Here is a 20,432-nt window from a genome sequence, read left to right on the forward strand (position 1 = left end):
CATCCCCAGTACTGAGTACATCTTCCTCCTACTTTGGATTAGGATGGGTCTTTTGTTGGGTGTATGGCGCTGTTACCTAACGAGCATGTTCTTCTAGTACTTCAGAGCTGTTAACTATTCAACATGTAGTACTTTGGGATATGATATGTATTATAATGGATATATGGCACTCTTATCTTACTAACATGTACTCCTTCTCTTGGCTGTCTGGGGTGGGGGAAGTGATGCAGAAAAGTCTAGACATAGAGACACAGAGACACACAATCACTCACACACAGCCACACATGCCCACACACAGACACACCCACACACCAGTGTCTTCATCTCTTGGGGTTGTAGCCCTCAATTCCCAGGATTCATCTTCCTGTCACAACCAATCAGACTGTATGCACACCTAGATCACAACCCAACCCCCCCCCCCCCCCCCCCCCCCACACACACACACACACACATACACACACACACACACACACACACACACACACACACACACACACACACACACACACACACACACACATACACACACACACACACGCACACACAAAAAAACACACACACACACACACACACACACACACACACACACACACACACACACACACACACACACACACAGACACACACACAGACACAGACACAGACACACACACACACACACACACACACACACACACACACACACACACATATGCACACACATACACACACACGCACAGATGTACAAACATTTGTCGATTTCTGGGATACATGTCACCGTCTCTTTCAAAGTGGGGGAAATATGGCTGTTATCGCTCTGTCGACAAAAACGCACGCATATAAACGCATGCATTCACACACTCACACACACATTCTAACCTTTGACCCATCATGGTTGTGTAGCCATCACAGCTCTGACAGCTACTTGGATTTTCTTCATGTAAAGACTTTGTTCTTACACATCCCATCCCTTCATCATGACAAGATGGCCAAGAGACAGGGAAGGAGTCATTCTGTCACACAACCTCCTGACATGAAGTTCTCCCGGGAGACCATGAAGTTTGGAGATTGTCAACGCTGTCTACCACATACCATCTCACACATACATGCAAATAAACACCCCACACACACACACATGTACATGCACACACACCCACACACAAGGATAAATGCACACACACACACCACACACACACACACACACACACACACACACACACACACACACACACACACACACACACACGCACACGCACACATGCACACACACAATCAAAAACACACACACACACACACACAATAGCTGTGTAGATAGGTGCCTGTCGTGTTAGATTATTCACATACATATATGGTATGTGAAAGATGTCTTGTTTTCCTTTCCGTCTATCAAAAAAGCAGAAGTACATTGTCTTTATGGTGGCCCATGCTTTTGCTCTTACCAATAGATGTGCTAGACGTATTCATATCCAATGTACACAATGATTCTTCCTATTTCCGAAGCTGTCATGAGTTAAATGACTCCGACGCCCCGTTCAAATGTGTTTTAGTTCGAAAATAATTGGCTGGTTTTTCTTGATTGAAACAAACAAATAAAACGTTTGTTTCAGTAATCAATCAATCTGGAAAGTAAGCTTATTAATCAAGTAGACTTTTGGACGGTGTGTTAGTTTAAAGTCACAACCATTCTAATCGAATGAGGTGGGCAAATGTTTTTAGTTCATACATTACAAGCTTCAATTGCTCCAGAAATTGATCTAAACATCAAACTGTCACAAAGCAAATATTTGTCTTTTCCCCTGATTCCTATTCCAATTTATCGAACAAAATGTTTCTCAATGCCCTTAAAAAGTCTTTAGAATGATTGAGTGTGACTCCAGAATACAAAAAAATATGTTTTTCGGGGACCATTTATAGATTCATAAATTGTATGTGCTCATTCGGAAAATATGGATGGATGGGATTCTGGTCCCTCGCCTGTCTAACAATCTCCTCCATACACCCATGGTGTTTCCAGGCACACACACACACACACATGGACGCTCGCACATACACATACCAATACACACGAACGCACACACATACACATACAAATCAATAAAAAAACACACAGACACACACACACAATCATGCATGCATGCACGCACACACACGCATACACAAACACATTAAAAAAAACACACACGCACGCTTGTACGGGCAAGTACGCACTCATGCACAAACAAACACACACTCACACACACACACACACACACAAACACAAACACACACAAACAAACACATACACACAAACACAAATGCACACTCTGCTAGAAGGATCTTTGCCATATGGGGCCTGAAAACGTCTGAGAAGAAGATCTTAAGAAGCCCTGCTCACATACAAAGGCGTCCACTGGCTTCTCGAAGTCTCTGGCTGTGTCTGCGCTGTGTCAGCCGACGACGAGGCAGAACATTAACACAGCGAGGAATGAGTCAATGAGTGCAAGATTCTCCTTTTTTCCCCATTTACCAAACCCAGTGTGGCACAGCGATGCGACCCAAAAACGCCATTCAATTATCCCCTCCATTAGCACCCTCCAACAGACGTCCATGTTCACAAACACTGGCGACCGCGGCCAGGAAACAGCAAGGAAACAGCTAGGATACAGCTAGGGAACGGCCTGGGCTGCATGCCTAACAAGGCCATTGACTTGCATCATTTTATCAATTGATTTCAATAATATTCAAACACCCCAAGAAACTGAAAAAAAGATGTGCAGAGAATATGTGGACATTGAGAGAAAGAGCGAGCACAGACACAACAAGGAGCGAGAGAGAGCGAGAGTACAGTCTGTTCTGTACTGTTTATGCCCTGCAAATTGAGCGTGAAATTGCAATGTGTTGTTGCAGTGTTATTGTCATTAATTTAGTTAGCAAGTGAGGAAGCAAGCGCTATTGCACTGCAAGCGGTCGGCACACACAATGTGTCCCGGGCCGTTCAGCAGCCCAGCTATTACAGTTTATTTAACCCACATAATGGACTCCAGCAACTGGAAGAATTACTCCAAAAGAACCAATGAAACCTGAGTTGTAAACACCTCCACTATTGCCCTAACCTCTGATTAGGTCTTACGCTTGAGACGATTACTGGTTAAGGAAAATGTGGAAAACCAGTGTGGTTGAAACCAGTCAATACTCAATAAGCCTCAGGCTACGACCTGTGTGCATGACCTTTGTGTCCGAGTGTGCACCAGTGTCCTTCCAAGCTTGCTCTCTTCCATCCCAAGCAGCTCAAGTCTTGAGTTCATAAAGGCTGAGTCCTCTCCCTTCAAACAGACAAATCATATTGATTCACTTTTACGTTTTCTATATTAGGCCTGAAACAGACCCTTTCCATAATTATGCTGAACACAGCTGTAAGCGCTTCAAATTAATTAAGGGCCAGTTCCCTCCGTGTACAATCAACAGCAGCTAAGACGCTGAGCTGGTTTTGACTACACCGTTGCACACGTCAAAGAGGAACAGAGCATTACCATACAGTGGCTATCCTTTTACGAACAGCCCCTCCCTCTAGTAACTTTCTCTTCAGAATAATACATATCTTATAAATTTTCCCTGTAGAGATCACAGGCCACAATGCATTTAAGGCAACGTCTTAAAAGGAAGACGAAGCAGTCTGGAAAAGCCATGGCTCTGCCCTTTTAACCTCAAGTTATTTTTAAATCTTGAACGATGCAGCCTCTTAAGAGGGTGAAGGGGTGAAGCAGGGAAAGGTCTGTAGTCTGACCTGAAGGGTGTGAGTGAGGCTGGTTAAAGATTCGACCCAATAGCATTGACAGCTTCTGTTTAACCCTAACCCCGAAGGAAAGACGTGCACGGAGCTTCAGGCTGGGTTCCAATAGTCAATCCATTCGACCATCCCTGCCTAAATCTCCGGATGTTTACCTCGATCGGCACGTCAGCTGCAGTTCCAATCGGCCCTCATGAATTATGGGTCTCCTCTTTTGTTATGTACCATAGCACAGGTAGTAGACTAAAACTAATGAAGGTATCACACATTGACCCTATTCCTTGGTCCATCCATAGCAGACCCATAATTAGATCTAAGAGCGACACAAATAAGTCAAGAAGACTAACTCGGACGTCAAATCTACTTCAAATCTACTATCAGTCTATCCTAACAGGAAGGGTTACTCTGCGATTCTTCCACCACATCATAAGACACATGCCCACATGAGGCTTGAACTTATTTGTATCTTTACTTATTCCGGCTGATAACACCGCCATATGGCCACATTAAGGGCGGGGGTTTGCTTCCAAGGCCTTGATTGGCCCGGATCATCAACCTCTCTGACTCTGAAGCAGCCCTGCTTTGTCTGTTATCTGTAGCTATGAAACGGTGTGACGTGATCAAGTCTGATCACGTTTCTGAATAATGGCTGAAATACTTAGCTCATCAATAGCTCATTGAGCCGAGAGCTGAGATTGCGGAGCCTTTCACACCTGGAACCGCGGGCACCGTGGAGACGGAGGAGAACAGGTGGAGATTTAGCGGTTGGACGGGGTGGATCGCGGGGGGACGGAGCCCCAGCGACCCCAGCGGTGGCGCCGGTGCAGAGGGGACTGTGGGTAGCGGTCAGGGGGGAAGCATAGCATCGGGGACGGGGAGAGTGTACAAAGTAAAAGCTCCGTAATCCATACTTCACTTAATTGTAGGAACTGCCAAGTTGGCAACTCTGGGAAATCGGGCAAAAAAAAGTCCTGAATCAGGGGGGGAAGACGTCCAGGGGAAAGCGGGGTGAAGCGATGTGAGGAGCAGTGGGATCGTGTGGATGTTTTCCTCGGTGTAAAGAAACGCCACCGCCAGACAAAGTGAGTCTCGCAGTGAAAGAAACTGTTTGAGTGATGACAGCACTTTGCTGTTTAATTAGCTTTCTTAATCTTTTAACTATCCGGTAATTATTCAATAAAACGTTTATTGCAAGATGAATGGAGATTCAATTTTTTTTATAAGAAAATGAACTGCAGAAGCACAACACATTAAAGTAATTTAAGCACGAAATGATTGAGGTCGATGTTCATCCCTCGTGCGTGCGTGGGTGGCACATGTTTACCTGACTCACACAAACCGTTTTTCTTGTGTTTTCTCCCCCCCCCCCCCCCCCCCCCCCCCCCCAACCCCAACCCCTCAGTCTACATCGAGGACCTGGCCCGCAGCGTGGAGCAGAGCCGGCGCCTCATCGTCATCCTGACCCCCGAGTTTGTCTCCAAGCGGGGCTGGAGCATCTTCCAGATCGAGCCGCGCCTGCACGCCATGCTGGTCACCGGGGAGATCAAGGTAGGGGGCAGCACGGGGGGGGGGGGGGGAGGTCAACAGAGAGCTGGGGGGGGGGAAGCACCTCGGGTGGGCGGGACCTTCTGAGGAGCAGGAGCTCTGGGTTAGGTTGCGTTTTGTGTTGTCTTCTTTTCGAGCGGAATTTGAGGCCGAACAAACCAAATTCACCAAAGATAGAACTTTATTTGCCTGGTATGATTCACAGCCTGTTTTTATTGTGCCAAGCTACCAAGCTCCTGCCAAAGGCTGTTTCAGCACTCAAGGCACGAGCAAGGCAGCGCATTTATGTTCAATTATCTGTGCCGGAGTGGCTGACCTCCTTCTAACTCATAACCCCTTCTGTTTGACTCTTTCATTCTCACTGTGGTTTATTGGGCCTCCTCAAAGTGTGTGCACACACAAAACCACCAGACACACAAAGGTTTAAGCCTGTTTAGGATAAAGTGTGAACAATTTCGCTCAATTTTCAATGCTGTTTTTGTCGTATGTCTCTGCTCGCTCTCTCTCTCTCTCTCTCTCTCTGCTCTCTCTCTCTCTCTCTCTCTCTCTCTCTCTCTCTCTCTCTCTCTCTCTCTCTCTCTCTTTCTCTCTCTCTCTCTCTCTCTCTCTCTCTCTCTCTCTCTCTCTCTCTCTCTCTCTCTCTCTCTCTCTCTCTCTTTCTCTCTCTCTCTCTCTGGCCAGGTGATCATGATAGAGTGTGCTGACCTCAAGGGTGTAATCAACTACCAAGAGGTTGAAGCACTTAAACACACCATCAAGGTACTATACACACACACACACACACACACACACACACACACACACACACACACACACACACACACACACACACACACACACACACACACACACACACACACACACACACACACACATGCTGAACATACACAGATGGATTGATGGATGTACAAGCATACAGATTAACAGACAAAAGGTTGGGAGATATATCGTAGGCTCTCCCCTGAATACAACTGTAAAATAGGGCTCCCACATGCTGAAAGATTATACCCATCCCAGCTGAAAGAACAATAACAATACAAAGCTAGTTCAGCTAGATCTCCGGCTTTCTCCAGTGCGACTTGATAAAGGGGAACAACAGAGAGAATCAGCGACCTCATTTTCCTCTTCTCTCCTCTTCGCCTCCAAGGTTCTGTCCATCATCAAGTGGCGAGGGCCTAAGAGCAACGAGCTCCACTCCAAGTTCTGGAAACAGGTGGTCTACGAGATGCCTGCCAAGCGCAGGGAAACGCTGTCCAGACGGCAGGTAAGAGCAGGCAGCGTCGTCAGCGCGGCATGAAGAGCTCCGGTGTTGTGAGCAGGTGGCTGAGCGACGCTAAAGAGACGAGGTCCAGATGTCGGGTGAAGAACGTATTTGAGCTGCCCCGCGTACGATGAATCGCTTGTTTCACTCGCGCTCACTTTAAGTTACAGTGTGTTTCTATCTACTGTCGTACATTACAGGGTAGAAGAGTAAGTGATCGTTCTGATCCGCTGTGTTATAGGGCACAGTAATCCAGTTTAGTAGGTAGAAGCTGGCAGAATACAGATCGTGGAGAATTAGTTTAGCTCAGTTGGGAGGAGAAAATGAAGTGAAGACTAACAATTCCTCACCAAAGTTATTTTCGGCACTCCATGCACCTCAAAGATGTGGAATTTGCAAACATTGGGTTATAATATTGTTAATTCTTCTAGCTCTATTTGTGTTTCTATAATATGGCACTTGAAGCTGTTTGCTCATTTGAATGTTTGAATGAACTCACATGATTATTTTAGTTTCTGGGTTGTCTCTTCATGGTTGAATGCACTTATTTTAAGTCATCCCGGATAAAAGCATAAATTAAATAAATGGAATGGATTTTTTTTTTTGTCGCATCGAAATTTTGATTTCCCCTTCTCCGCTGATCTTAACTAATGGAACCTTCAGTGATCAAACCAAAACCACATTAAGCACAAAGTTCTTCGGTCACTGATACACAAATAAAAAGTACTGTTGGAATATGCTTCTCACTTCCGTTACGGTAGCAGTAGTGAAGCACTGAGTATCTCTTTGGGCATAAACTACACTGCCACCTTTCTACCCACCATTACATCAGTCCTGCAACAGATACTGAATAACAGCATGATGACCCTTAATGTCTTTTTCATTCAAGAATGACATCACCTGGCAGTATTTGATCCGATCACAGAATCATAAATGACATAATCTTGTTTGTGTCTGCTGTCCCTGTGGCTAGATTCTAGTATGCGGTTAAAATTATATCCTCTATGCTGCCTATTTTGTTTTTGAAAAGGAATTAAGTGCAGGAGATACAAAACATTTATTTAAATTAAACTCAGTATGGTGTGCGTCTTCTGGAGTAGCCTTTTGAAAATCATAATCGAATTTCGAAAGCATTTCATGTGGAATACTTAGCAAACACTAAATTGATTCAGTCCAGATGGCAGGAGATGCCTGGAATAAGATTCTGCACCCAGCCTGCATACTCTCCATCCATATTCCTACATTAGCAGACCAACTGCAGGTCTATTTGATTCCTGATGATTTGAAAACCATGTCATGTCTCTACCAAAATATACCTAGAGTTAGTGGACCGCTGAGATGTAATGCAGATGAAAAGACAACCACTTATAAACAACGTAACGATCACTGCATCAAGCAAGTACAGAAAATGACACAGTATACACCATGCGATTAACTACTGCTAGACTTTTTAAAGTCCCTGAACTTAGTATAGTCTTTTACTTTTTGTGTGAGCCATTTTAATGACAAAGCAGTGAATGTGTGTCACGTTGTATCTTGAGTTGTACTCCTTGTGCCGTTGGGGAAGGCAGCAAACAGAATCTTTAACTGACCCTGTTCTGCAACCTCTTGGAAACAGTGCATTTGAAAATAGGCCTGTCTGTGGATGTGTGGAGTAGAGATAACTTGAAATGAATTGCTCCAAGCACAGCAACTTACCAACAACATAACTTGTAAAGTTAAACAGCGGTTTTTGTATGACAACAGCAGAATGATGATACAATGTTTATGACAACAGGTGATGGATTCAGGTGAGCAAGGCCTGTTTGGGGACCTACAGACCAGTGTCTCCACCATTGCCATGACAACCACCTCATCATCTCTGGCACCACCTAACGACAGTCGCCATGGACACCATCAAGTAAGCATCTATGTCGATGTGTCCATGTCCATCCATCTCTCTCCCTCTGTCTCCCCCTCCATATTTTCATCTTTCGTTCTCCCTCCCGTTCCACTACTCTCTACCTCTCTCTCTCTCTCGTTCCACTACTCTCTACCTCTCTCTCTCTCTCGTTCCACTACTCTCTACCTCTCTCTCTCTCCCGTTCCACTACTCTCTACCTCTCTCTCTCGTTCCACTACTCTCTACCTCTCTCTCTCGTTCCACTACTCTCTACCTCTCTCTCTCGTTCCACTACTCTCTACCTCTCTCTCTCTCCCGTTCCACTACTCTCTACCTCTCTCTCTCGTTCCACTACTCTCTACCTCTCTCTCTCTCTCGTTCCACTACTCTCTACCTCTCTCTCTCGTTCCACTACTCTCTACCTCTCTCTCTCTCTCCTTCCACTACTCTCTACCTCTCTCTCTCGTTCCACTACTCTCTACCTCTCTCTCTCTCCCGTTCCACTACTCTCTACCTCTCTCTCTCGTTCCACTACTCTCTACCTCTCTCTCTCTCCCGTTCCACTACTCTCTACCTCTCTCTCCCGTTCCACTACTCTCTACCTCCCTCCCGTTCCACTACTCTCTACCTCTCTCTCTCTCTCGTTCCACTACTCTCTACCTCTCTCTCTCTCCCGTTACACTACTCTCTACCTCTCTCTCTCTCTCATTCCACTACTCTCTACCTCTCTCTCTCTCTCGTTCCACTACTCTCTACCTCTCTCTCTCTCTCTCTCGTTCCACTACTCTCTACCTCTCTCTCTCTCCCGTTACACTACTCTCTACCTCTCTCTCTCGTTCCACTACTCTCTACCTCTCTCTCCCGTTCCACTACTCTCTACCTCTCTCTCTCTCTCATTCCACTACTCTCTACCTCTCTCTCTCTCTCATTCCACTACTCTCTACCTCTCTCTCTCTCTCGTTCCACTACTCTCTACCTCTCTCTCTCTCTCTCGTTCCACTACTCTCTACCTCTCTCTCTCTCTCGTTCCACTACTCTCTACCTCTCTCTCTCTCTCGTTCCACTACTCTCTACCTCTCTCTCTCTCTCTCGTTCCACTACTCTCTACCTCTCTCTCTCTCTCGTTCCACTACTCTCTACCTCTCTCTCTCTCTCTCTCGTTCCACTACTCTCTACCTCTCTCTCTCGTTCCACTACTCTCTACCTCTCTCTCTCTCCCGTTCCACTACTCTCTACCTCTCTCTCTCTCTCGTTCCACTACTCTCTACCTCTCTCTCTCTCTCGTTCCACTACTCTCTACCTCTCTCTCTCTCTCGTTCCACTACTCTCTACCTCTCTCTCTCTCTCGTTCCACTACTCTCTACCTCTCTCTCTCTCTCGTTCCACTACTCTCTACCTCTCTCTCTCTCTCTCTCGTTCCACTACTCTCTACCTCTCTCTCTCGTTCCACTACTCTCTACCTCTCTCTCTCGTTCCACTACTCTCTACCTCTCTCTCCCGTTCCACTACTCTCTACCTCTCTCTCTCGTTCCACTACTCTCTACCTCTCTCTCTCGTTCCACTACTCTCTACCTCTCTCTCTCTCTCGTTCCACTACTCTCTACCTCTCTCTCTCTCTCTCCCGTTCCACTACTCTCTACCTCTCTCTCTCTCTCGTTCCACTACTCTCTACCTCTCTCTCTCTCTCTCGTTCCACTACTCTCTACCTCTCTCTCTCTCTCTCGTTCCACTACTCTCTACCTCTCTCTCTCGTTCCACTACTCTCTACCTCTCTCTCTCTCCTTCCACTACTCTCTACCTCTCTCTCTCTCTCTCCCGTTCCACTACTCTCTACCTCTCTCTCTCGTTCCACTACTCTCTACCTCTCTCTCTCTCTCTCTCCTTCCACTACTCTCTACCTCTCTCTCTCTCTCTCCCGTTCCACTACTCTCTACCTCTCTCTCCTGTTCCACTACTCTCTACCTCTCTCTCTCTCTCGTTCCACTACTCTCTACCTCTCTCTCTCTCTCGTTCCACTACTCTCTACCTCTCTCTCTCTCTCTCTCGTTCCACTACTCTCTACCTCTCTCTCTCGTTCCACTACTCTCTACCTCTCTCTCTCTCTCCTTCCACTACTCTCTACCTCTCTCTCTCGTTCCACTACTCTCTACCTCTCTCTCTCGTTCCACTACTCTCTACCTCTCTCTCTCTCCCGTTCACCTACTCTCTCTCTCTCTCTCTCTCGTTCCACTACTCTCTACCTCTCTCTCCCGTTCCACTACTCTCTACCTCTCCCTCTCGTTCCACTACTCTCTACCTCTCTCTCTCTCCCGTTCCCCTACTCTCTCTCTCTCTCTCTCGTTCCACTACTCTCTACCTCTCTCTCCCGTTCCACTACTCTCTACCTCTCTCTCTCTCCCATTCCCCTACTCTCTACCTCTCTCTCCCGTTCCCCTACTCTCTCTCTCTCTCTCTCTCGTTCCACTACTCTCTACCTCTCCCTCTCGTTCCACTACTCTCTACCTCTCTCTCTCTCCCGTTCCCCTACTCTCTCTCTCTCTCTCTCGTTCCACTACTCTCTACCTCTCTCTCTCTCTCGTTCCACTACTCTCTACCTCTCTCTCCCGTTCCACTACTCTCTACCTCTCTCTCCCGTTCCACTACTCTCTCTCTCTCTCTCTCGTTCCACTACTCTCTACCTCTCTCTCTCGTTCCACTACTCTCTACCTCTCTCTCTCTCTCGTTCCACTACTCTCTACCTCTCTCTCTCGTTCCACTACTCTCTACCTCTCTCTCTCGTTCCACTACTCTCTACCTCTCTCTCTCGTTCCCCTATTCTCTACCTCTCTCTCCCCTTCCACTTCTCTCTTCCTCTCTCGGTTTCTCTTCCTTTTTTTGTCTGAATTGAAGAGAAATTGAGAATTACTTTTCAGAACTAAACTAAGGTATATCCAATGTCTAAGGGATGACATTGCAAATTACAAAGTTAGTTTGTTACTTAAGTCTTCTCAATGTACAACTGCTTCATTCTGCCTCCGTTTGGACCCGAGCCAGTGTTTTCCACCACCAAATAGTCAACTTTTGAAAAGTGCCCTCTCAGGGGATGAATGTTTAAACACTGGGCTTGTGTTTCGGTGTGGACGGGCCAAACGTTTCTATAGCCAGACACTGGTGGGCCACTGAGGTGGTCTCGGCATGGGCCTGAGAGAATCCGTCCCCAGCGTGGAGGGACAGTGTTTTGAAAGGCTTGTATGAAAACCCTTTCACACAAAGACAGCGTTTTAGCATTCAGCCAGCACATCGCGGACATGGCCTAATACCTTTACTTCATTTACATGTTACATTCTCATCCCGTTGTACCAGTATATTTGAAGAGGGACATATTGTACTAAGAGGTACTTTATTTCGTTCTTGTCTTTGCCCTTGCATGCATAAGGAGTTAACTAGAGGATATTACGGACGCAGGAAACTTGAAATCATAAGCCTGCATGCGTCCCTCTTCGTCAATGTGGGCAGTTCAGTTCGAGCCGGTAGTAGCTGAGCTCACAGAAAACGTGAGCTCAGAGCCGAGTACTTCCTGGTCTTTAGAAGGTTCCAGAGCACTAGCGACCGCTCTCCGAGCGGCATGTCAAAGCGATACCACGATGTCAGGGAAACAGCGGAAACGTCATGACTCGGCAGTGCAGAAAAAAGAAAAGCAGATTCATTGTTTTAATGATTCAAAATGTTTCCTACGATAGTTCCCCTTTGGATGTGTGTGTGTCTGTGCACCTCCTTGGACTCATTTTGATGCACAAACTCCAAAGACTCGCGTTCAACAACTTGTCGCCGTTTTTTGTTTGAGGTTGCCCTGACGACGGAGATCCCCGACTACAACCAGATGACCCTGCCACTGGGCGGGGGGCACAGCGCCACGGCGGCCCAGATGAGGCACTTCTGCCGCAGCTACGAGTTCCAGCTGCCCCCCCCTCTCCCGTCCTCCATGTCCCCCCCGCTGCCCCCGCCCTCCACCGTGCAGTTCTCCACCCTGGGCCCCGGGGGGCGCCACGTCTACTGCAACATCCCCATGACGCTGCTGAACGGACAGGTGAGGAGAGGGGAACACACCAACAACCACCGGCTTCATTACGTGACCTCTTCTGTACACATACTGCTTCCGTGACACCTCTCAATGGCTGATAGGGTTGAGCTGGTCACCTGCCTACTGCTTGTTTGACCTCGCCATGGCTGATAGGGTGAGCTGGTCACCTGCCTACTGCGTGCGTGTCCTCTCATTGGCTGATAGGGTGAGGCATCGATGCAACACACCGGCCCTCAGAGGGTGTGGCTCTCGGTTGAATACATCGTGTTTTGAGGAGCTATTTCAGGCCTCGTTTGGATCAGATTTGCCTCCCCATTCTCTCTTCACTGTTTCGATTCAACTTTCCATTGAAGAGTTGTTTTTGTCAGCGATAATTGCCGAACTGTCGGTGGTATTGGAGGCGTCTGTAAGACGCAGATAAGGAAATAAGCCAATCAGGAGAAGGAAATCCAACTCCTGTGTCACGATTACACGTGTTATAATTAATCGCCACCGGGTAAGACTCTCCATTCAATCCAGCAAATAATTTTCACCACACTGAATAGAAAAGCTGCAAGGCATGGAAACAACAAGCAAATCTTGTTTTCCCCACCACTACTGCTTATCGCTGCTCTAAAATAAACTAGTACGACACCAGCGGGTCGAAGCAGCCCCCTCTGACTCGGGCGCCATAGAGCCGCAGCTCATTGGAGATGTCATTTTTACCCTGGGACATTTTCCACGGCCCCCAAACCTCTGAAATGTGTCTGAAATTGCGTTTCACCCAAATGCCCCCATTCTATCGATTCATTTCTATCTGCCGAGTGCGGTGGCTCTGGTGTAATGCCTTCTGTAAAACTGAGTAATAAGTCTGAGACTAATCATAGCCATCGATCTCTCCACCTCACTTGAGATGAGGAAGGCTCGAGTGACAGAATACTAATTCTTTCCAATAGGAGGAAAGAAACAAGAAGAAAGAAACAATGCAAAATCTAAATGAAGCTCTTATTTTCTCTGGAGAGTGCGAGAGTGATGCCGGGAGGTAAGGGAAACAGGAGATTATCACTAATGGATCTCTCCCTGTGTATTTCCCAGGGGTCCATGAAGACACGTTATGGAGATAGTATTAATTACGGTGCTGTGTGGGAGATTAGTGGCTTTTTAAAAGTGTGTTTTGAGTTTCCCTAGAGGAAAGAGTGGCGCAGCAACATTATACCAATGCTAATAGTTTTTCTTTTCTATTAAGGGATTCGTTTTTTAAAGAAGGATGAAAGCCTAAACTCACTTCTGCTCTTTATCTGCATTAATCCTTACATACATCTGTGATATATATTATGCCAAGGATTTCTTTGTTCAATCCTGTCGCATTCAACTACTACTGTGTCTGTGTGTGAACGACTGTGTGTATGGATGTGTATGTATGTTTGTGTGTGTGTGTGTGTGTGTGTGTGTGTGTGTGTGTGTGTGTGTGTGTGTGTGTGTGTGCGTGTGTACGTCCATGCATCTGTGTGTGCCTACCTGTCTCTCTCTAGGGCCAGAGCAGTACCCTGGGGAAGAAGCCAGACCTCCACATGAACAGCACCTTCGTGCCGCTCACCAGCCGAGAGCTGAGCTCCGACATCTGGTAGATGGAGGAGGAGCGGCCGGCTGCCTGGCCCCGTGGCTGCCTGGCCGCCTGGCTGCCTGGCGCTGGTGTACAGTCAGCCCGGTTCTACAGGCTGCTTTGTGTTGGTGCCGCATCCCGGACTACACCATCCGCTTGTTTGTATCTTATCAGTACCGCCCGTTTGGAAACATGAAAAAAGGGGACAATTTTGAATGGGCTTTAGCTGCTCTGGTTTTGACTGACTGCTGCCTGCGGACAGGCTGCTGCGGGTCCAGACAGCCACTCGTCGGCTGCTTAAGAACAACCTGAGTCTGTCAATGTTTGTTTTTTTAACAGCTCTACTAAGGTACACAGGCTGCAGACTGTTGCCGGCCTGTTTACTGACTGATTCCAGCTGCTTGCGGATGCTAGGTGTGGGTAACAGCCCATTTCACCGGGGAACCATTTTGTGTGAGCATTATCTTCCAGCCTCATAGCGGTTCTCACCGATTGGTCGGATCCAACGCCAACAGCTCCTAGATGGACAGGGCGACTCGGTCTGAGACCTGCTTCCCACAAGGGGTTTAAAAAGGGGATAGTTGCGTTGACCGCTGTTGACTCCGTACCGGTTTGAACTCTGTTGGAGCTTCACTCAGCTCAGGCGATGGTTGAGGTGGGTCGGTCCTCGGCCGGGCAGCCCTGCCACAGGCTCAAGGGTTCGGTCAGCCGCTCCCAAGGGAACAGACCTCGAGAAAATGAGAGGAGCACAGAATGAAATCCACAATGACATTGTGCTCCCGTTCACCGGGACACTTCAGCAACAAGAGGGAATGCCGATGGTCACGGATTGCTGAATCACGGAATACCAGCTGTTCTGCCTTCACTGGGAATTTTGATGCATTGCTAATACCAGTGAGTCCCGTCGGAGGAAGTAGAACTCCAGTTCATGTCGACGTGGAAGCCTGCTTTAAATAAATGGTAATCATAATAATAATAATAATAATAATATAGCGTCATCATGGAATGCCAGTCACCCATCAAACTAAAGGATTTCCGAGGGATATTGTGTCTGTATCGTGACTGAATTGGCAGGGGTTCGCTCAGCGCCATGGTCCGTGTATTCTCTGGATAACGTATGTTCAGCTCAGCCACAGCTAGTCGCTACCTCTCGATGTACAGCCCAGCAACTAGCAAGGTGGTAGTATGGCCCATATTGTGGACTGAAAGGATTTGGATCCAATGCAAAGCAATGCACACATGGACTCTTGCAGCAGTTCCTAAGTTACTGAGGGTGAGGTTCCTATTACTTCATGACCATTGACTTCTGGACAAAGTGAAAATAGTTCACAGAGGGCCATTTCACACGGATGGACAAGGCATTTTCAACCAAGCCTGGAACTGGACATAGAATGCAATGAAATCAGACATGGGTTCATGTCCCTGCCAAATAAATCAGTCAAAAGTCAGCAAAACAAGCCCAGGGCGTGAACTGTCCACCTTACAGCCGGACAAAGAGACATTCACAATGTTTTTCTATTTGCATGAACACTAATTTAGATGAAAAGGAGAAAAAAAAAACACGGATTAACCAATAAAATGAAACAACCATTGGTTGCAGACTTAATACGAAGCTGAGCGGTTTAAAGACATATTTACAATATATGTATCTATATATATATATATCTCTATATATATATAGATGTATATAGATATATCTATATATATTTGTTTTCTCTTTGGCCATAAACAAACAGTACTACTCAAAAAAGGGAACGGGAGACTTGTCTCCGAACAGTGATTTTGTTATTTTGTTGTTTTTGATTTATTGATTGAATCTGAAGAACCTCACTTTTTAGATGTCTGAGGTAATATTGAACTCAACTTTTTTTTCGTTGCAGTGTTAGAGTTATATCTGTACAGTTTCCATAGAGTCTGCCTACTACGAATACGTAAGAATGATTAACTCCTTGACAATTATGTAACGACATCAGCGTTTGCGTGTGCTCATGAATGACAAAACGAGAGCGAGAGAGATCAATCGTCCACAGCATTCTGCTTCCTTTTAGTTTCTCCTATTGTCCCTGGCCAGGTGGATCGATGGCTTGTGCTGACTTTAGCCCAGCATATGAACGTGGACCAGGACTCCACCCCTGATAAACACTCATCTCTAATCAGTCAGGTCAAGTTTTACGTTGCATAAAAAAAGTAAGACCCATTCTTCTTTGTGAGCTTTAAGGAACAAAACATTGTTACAGACATTGTTAGCGTGATATTTAAGTGGAATAATTGCTTTCATGGTTTTACACCAAGATATTGTCTGTTATTTTTTTTTTCAAACCAATGAATGAATAGTTGACGTTGTTTGATACAATAATACATTTGTTTAAGTTGTTATATTCGGTGGCAATATAAAGTGAGTGTGTTCTGTTTTTGCTCATTATGTTGACAACGTTTGGATACTTTTGGTTGAAATCATTTAATTAAGAGCAAATAAAATCCATATTGGTTGTTTTCTACTTATCGTGTGCTTATTATCCTGTGCAAGGAATATCTGCTGCTTCTCCCTCTTCAACGCCTTCCCCTCCAACCTCCATCTCCCACTCCTCTCTCTCTCTGCCTCCCTTTTCTCAGGCTTGAAGAACATCTATGGTCCTCTGACCAAAGGGTTGTCAATCAAGGATGGCAGTTCTTGCCCCGGCGTGGGAGGAAAAGGGATCTTTATTCAGTGCATAAACAAGATGTAGCGTCTCATGTCAGGCCTGTGTCACCCGGGATCACGTCAACTCCGCCCTTGGGGGAGGGGGGGGGGGGGGGGGGGGTTGGGGGAGAACACTTGCAGGGGTGTGAGCCTTGTCGAGTTTGGGTCTGCCTGTTGAACTAATGCAGACAGATTAAAGCCCATGGGAAGGAATACTGATATTGTTTGTTTTATGGCAACATGACAGAAACATGGCATATTGGTTTGAGGTATTCTTAGTGATTAACTTTCTAAATGCAGGATCGACTGGTAATGGATACAAATGCACCATGTACTCAAAAAGCGATATAATTGTTGATTATGAGGACTAAGGGCTTGTTTCGGATTTAGCTGTAAAACAAGCTCCGATGTGCCTTCACTGTTACTATGTTGATTTAATTATTATTTGCCATTTTCAAAGTCAAAATACGATGATTATCAACATTTACCAAAGTGGTTTCAAGGTTTAAATGTATGTTTGCATGTTGTATACCATAAGATAAACAAGAGGATGTTTTCTACCCTTTCGATTAAAGGTATTAAGGCCTCCTCTTAATATCCTTATTGAATCAGAAACACGGTTACCTGCGTGGTGACAATTAAAAAATGTGGATTCAGTGGTGGTTAGACATCACTATAAAAAAAAAAGAGGCATTTGATGAGCTCGCTTAACATTGCTGCTGGTAAAATGTTAGCATTTTAAAGAGTGAAAGCATAAAATAGTTGAAGAGGGCATGATTTTGAACATGTTCTGCACGGAAAATGCCCCTCATTCTCTGTTCCCTCCCGCCCTCCATCTCTCCAGCAGTGAGAAGTGTTTCCTTCACGCACCGTGTGGTGAAGCTCACATGAGAACAACATCAACAACTTTGTAGCAGGCGCCCAACCAGAACAGACCCACAGAGCATTTCACTCACTAATAGCTGTTTGATGGCTATGCCATTTCTAACCAATTACACTCACATTATACCTCTTAAATCTCACCTACAATGCCTTTAATGGGTTTGCTTGACGAATGTGCATTTAAATTATTCTAAATAGAAGCCTTTTTATAAATAAAGGTGCTCACATTGCTACCATGTGTTGAGCCAACCAGCTTCATAGATTGCCACTTAGAAGCGGCCATTATCTTTTCCAATAGATAATGATAGATAGATCCTTATCTTTCCTGTCTGTTTTGAGACACTTCACTGTGTTGGTGCACGGCCCATTTCTGCGCGGTGCTATAAGAAACCTTTATGTATAGTGTCACTCAACACAGCATGGGTCGGTCTGGGAGCAGGACAAATGGTTCCTTCGTGGGAAAACAGATTCAGAGCCACTTTTTGAGGGACCGATATCTCACGACGCTTGTTGTTCTGCTATCTGTATAATAAGAGCAGAGATTGGATGGGATGTAAAAACAAACAAACTGAGTGACAGAGACCAAAATATAGCCACAAAGGGTGCATCCGTGGCCTTGGTACGGACAAACACAATTTTGCCAATGCTCAGATATTGGCAATTTACTTTATTCCACCAAGGGAAAGGTGAATGAAAGATGCAAAAGTCATTACAGACAAACAAAACAGTTGCAAAGTGATCGTGACATTGAAGGTTCAAGGTTCATCAGGTTCGATACAGAATGGTATTACTTGGACATCACAGTATTACTATTTGATCATAGACTTTCATGTAGGAGACCACAGGGTTATCTTGTTTGTCTTCAGCCTGCTGACCAAAGCAGAATCAACACAGCTCTCTAACGTGGAAGAATTAAGTTAACTGTTCCTTCTTTTGACTTGACGATTTTAGGCCTGATCAGTATGACTTTTTTTGTGTTACAGGATACCTCTATTTGACCCAAATTAATCCTACAACTATTTGGCAGCCACCAAAATACTTCAGTCTGCCAAAAAGAAAATCGTAAATAATTATAAAAATATGGATAAAGAACATGACCAGTTTCTAGATGTGCCCACAAAAGAACAAATCCCCAAGTTTTGATTTTCTTTCAACACGCCCACAGACTTTTATTTCAGAATTCTGAGCTTACAGCTTATTGGCTGTATGTTAGGTTTCCAAATGAACATTGTGTTACAAGTTCTGCCATTCCCTAATTCCCCGCATCTTGGCCTCTTCAGTCTTTTGGAGACTAACTTGGCTGACTTGTGTTGGACAAAACAACGAGAAAGCTATGGGTGCTGCTCAACACTCATTTGGAACCGAATGGATGTCAGCGGACCGCCAAATGCCCAGTTTAAAGACTGGAAGAGTTGAACCAAAATCATGGCTGATTTAAATTAGGACGTAAGCAATGTCCACAGTTAACTTGGGGGTTAGCTCACCAGCCACTCCTGCTTCTACACCAGGCTGATAGAGTGGAGAGGTAACCTCAGTGTGTCCCAACCATTTCTGTATGAGCTTGCCTTCTCATCAATCTTGCTGGCTATTGTGAAGTGGATTGTGCCCATCTTCAGTGGTGACATTATCCAAATGGTAAAGAATGACCTGATAGCACAACTCCTTGCATATAACGGGGAGCTGGCTTTGATTGTTTCTCGTCAGGCCGTCTGAGAGTTGCTTCTGCACAGCTCTGCTCGTGAGCTTGTCGGACAGTCTCCCGAGGCTATGATGGGTTACTAAGTCAGTAATTAAAGAAAATAAAGAGAAGGCGGCAATGTTTTACTATCTAAGCCCTTTTCCTGAGGGACCAATGCACACGTTGCTCGATCTCACCCAGCACGTTGCTTGCCTAACGCCCAACTTCCCATTCCTCCTGGGGTGGCCGCATGCTCCATGGGGATTCCACAAAATTTGGCATTCCTGGTACAGGATGTCCCGGCAACAAACTGAGCCTCTGTCTCTCTTTCGCCACGCAGGGAGTGTTCCAGCACTGTGCTCAGGTTGTTCTCCAAGATCCACCAAGCCTTTGCCTCGTTTCTCTTCGTCCACTTGATATTTGACTTTGTTCCTCTTTCATGGTTCCTTCCTCTCCGCTGTCTGGCTTTACTGGGTTCTTTGGTAGCTTTGTGCAGTGACTCCTGGGTGATTATCATTGGGTGGCGCTTCACCGTTGGGTCTTCCTTTCCAGTCATTTACACCCCTGTCACCTACATTCACACTTACCAAACATGTTTTCTTGTTGTCTGTGCATATTTCGGTCGTTAACGTGGGGTTGGTCTGTGTAGGCCTCTCTTCCTTCCCTAAACTCGGAGGGCCTGCAGGTTGTTTTATCTGGTTTGCTTTCTGAGGTTGTCTCTAAGTTGAGAGCGGAGTGGATTGGTGACTAGCTGCCCACTCCCTGCTGTCTTCCCTGGATGTCCTCCAGTCTCCCCAATGATGCCAAATGCCCGGTTCACGGTAGTAGGTTTTATCGTTTAGCGTGTTGCTTCCTTCAAGGCAACTCTGAAAGGAAAGTGAATGAATAGGCTACAAATAAACAAAAGTTAAGTAGAGGGACACGGTTATGGTCCTGTGGTAGGGGGAGGGGTCAGTGTTGAAGTGGGACGTGTAACTCAAAGGAAACTAAATTATGTTGGGGTGATCTGCCGCAGAAAATATATTTTGACTGGAAAAAGAATTTTATATAGCATAAAATTCAGTCATGTAGGTAACTGTTTATCCATATTTTGCCGTCAAGACAATGTGAAACTCTT

General features: G+C 45.8%; 1 protein-coding gene across 1 annotated transcript in view; it reads left to right on the top strand.

Annotated features, from left to right (window-relative positions):
• Nucleotides 1–16,573, top strand: part of LOC132466491 (X-linked interleukin-1 receptor accessory protein-like 2) — a 23,471-nt gene extending 6,898 nt beyond the window's left edge. Inside the window, exons 4-9 of the mRNA XM_060063742.1 lie at nt 5,148–5,293; nt 5,972–6,049; nt 6,438–6,554; nt 8,329–8,451; nt 12,257–12,499; nt 14,005–16,573. Of these exons, the coding sequence (XP_059919725.1) occupies nt 5,148–5,293; nt 5,972–6,049; nt 6,438–6,554; nt 8,329–8,451; nt 12,257–12,499; nt 14,005–14,100 (803 nt within the window). The 3' untranslated portion in view covers nt 14,101–16,573. The remainder of the gene's footprint in view (nt 1–5,147; nt 5,294–5,971; nt 6,050–6,437; nt 6,555–8,328; nt 8,452–12,256; nt 12,500–14,004) is intronic.
• Nucleotides 16,574–20,432: the final 3,859 nt, after the last annotated feature.

The sequence above is a fragment of the Gadus macrocephalus genome, chromosome 10 (genome assembly GCF_031168955.1).
Source record: "Gadus macrocephalus chromosome 10, ASM3116895v1".
Lineage (NCBI taxonomy): Eukaryota > Metazoa > Chordata > Actinopteri > Gadiformes > Gadidae > Gadus > Gadus macrocephalus.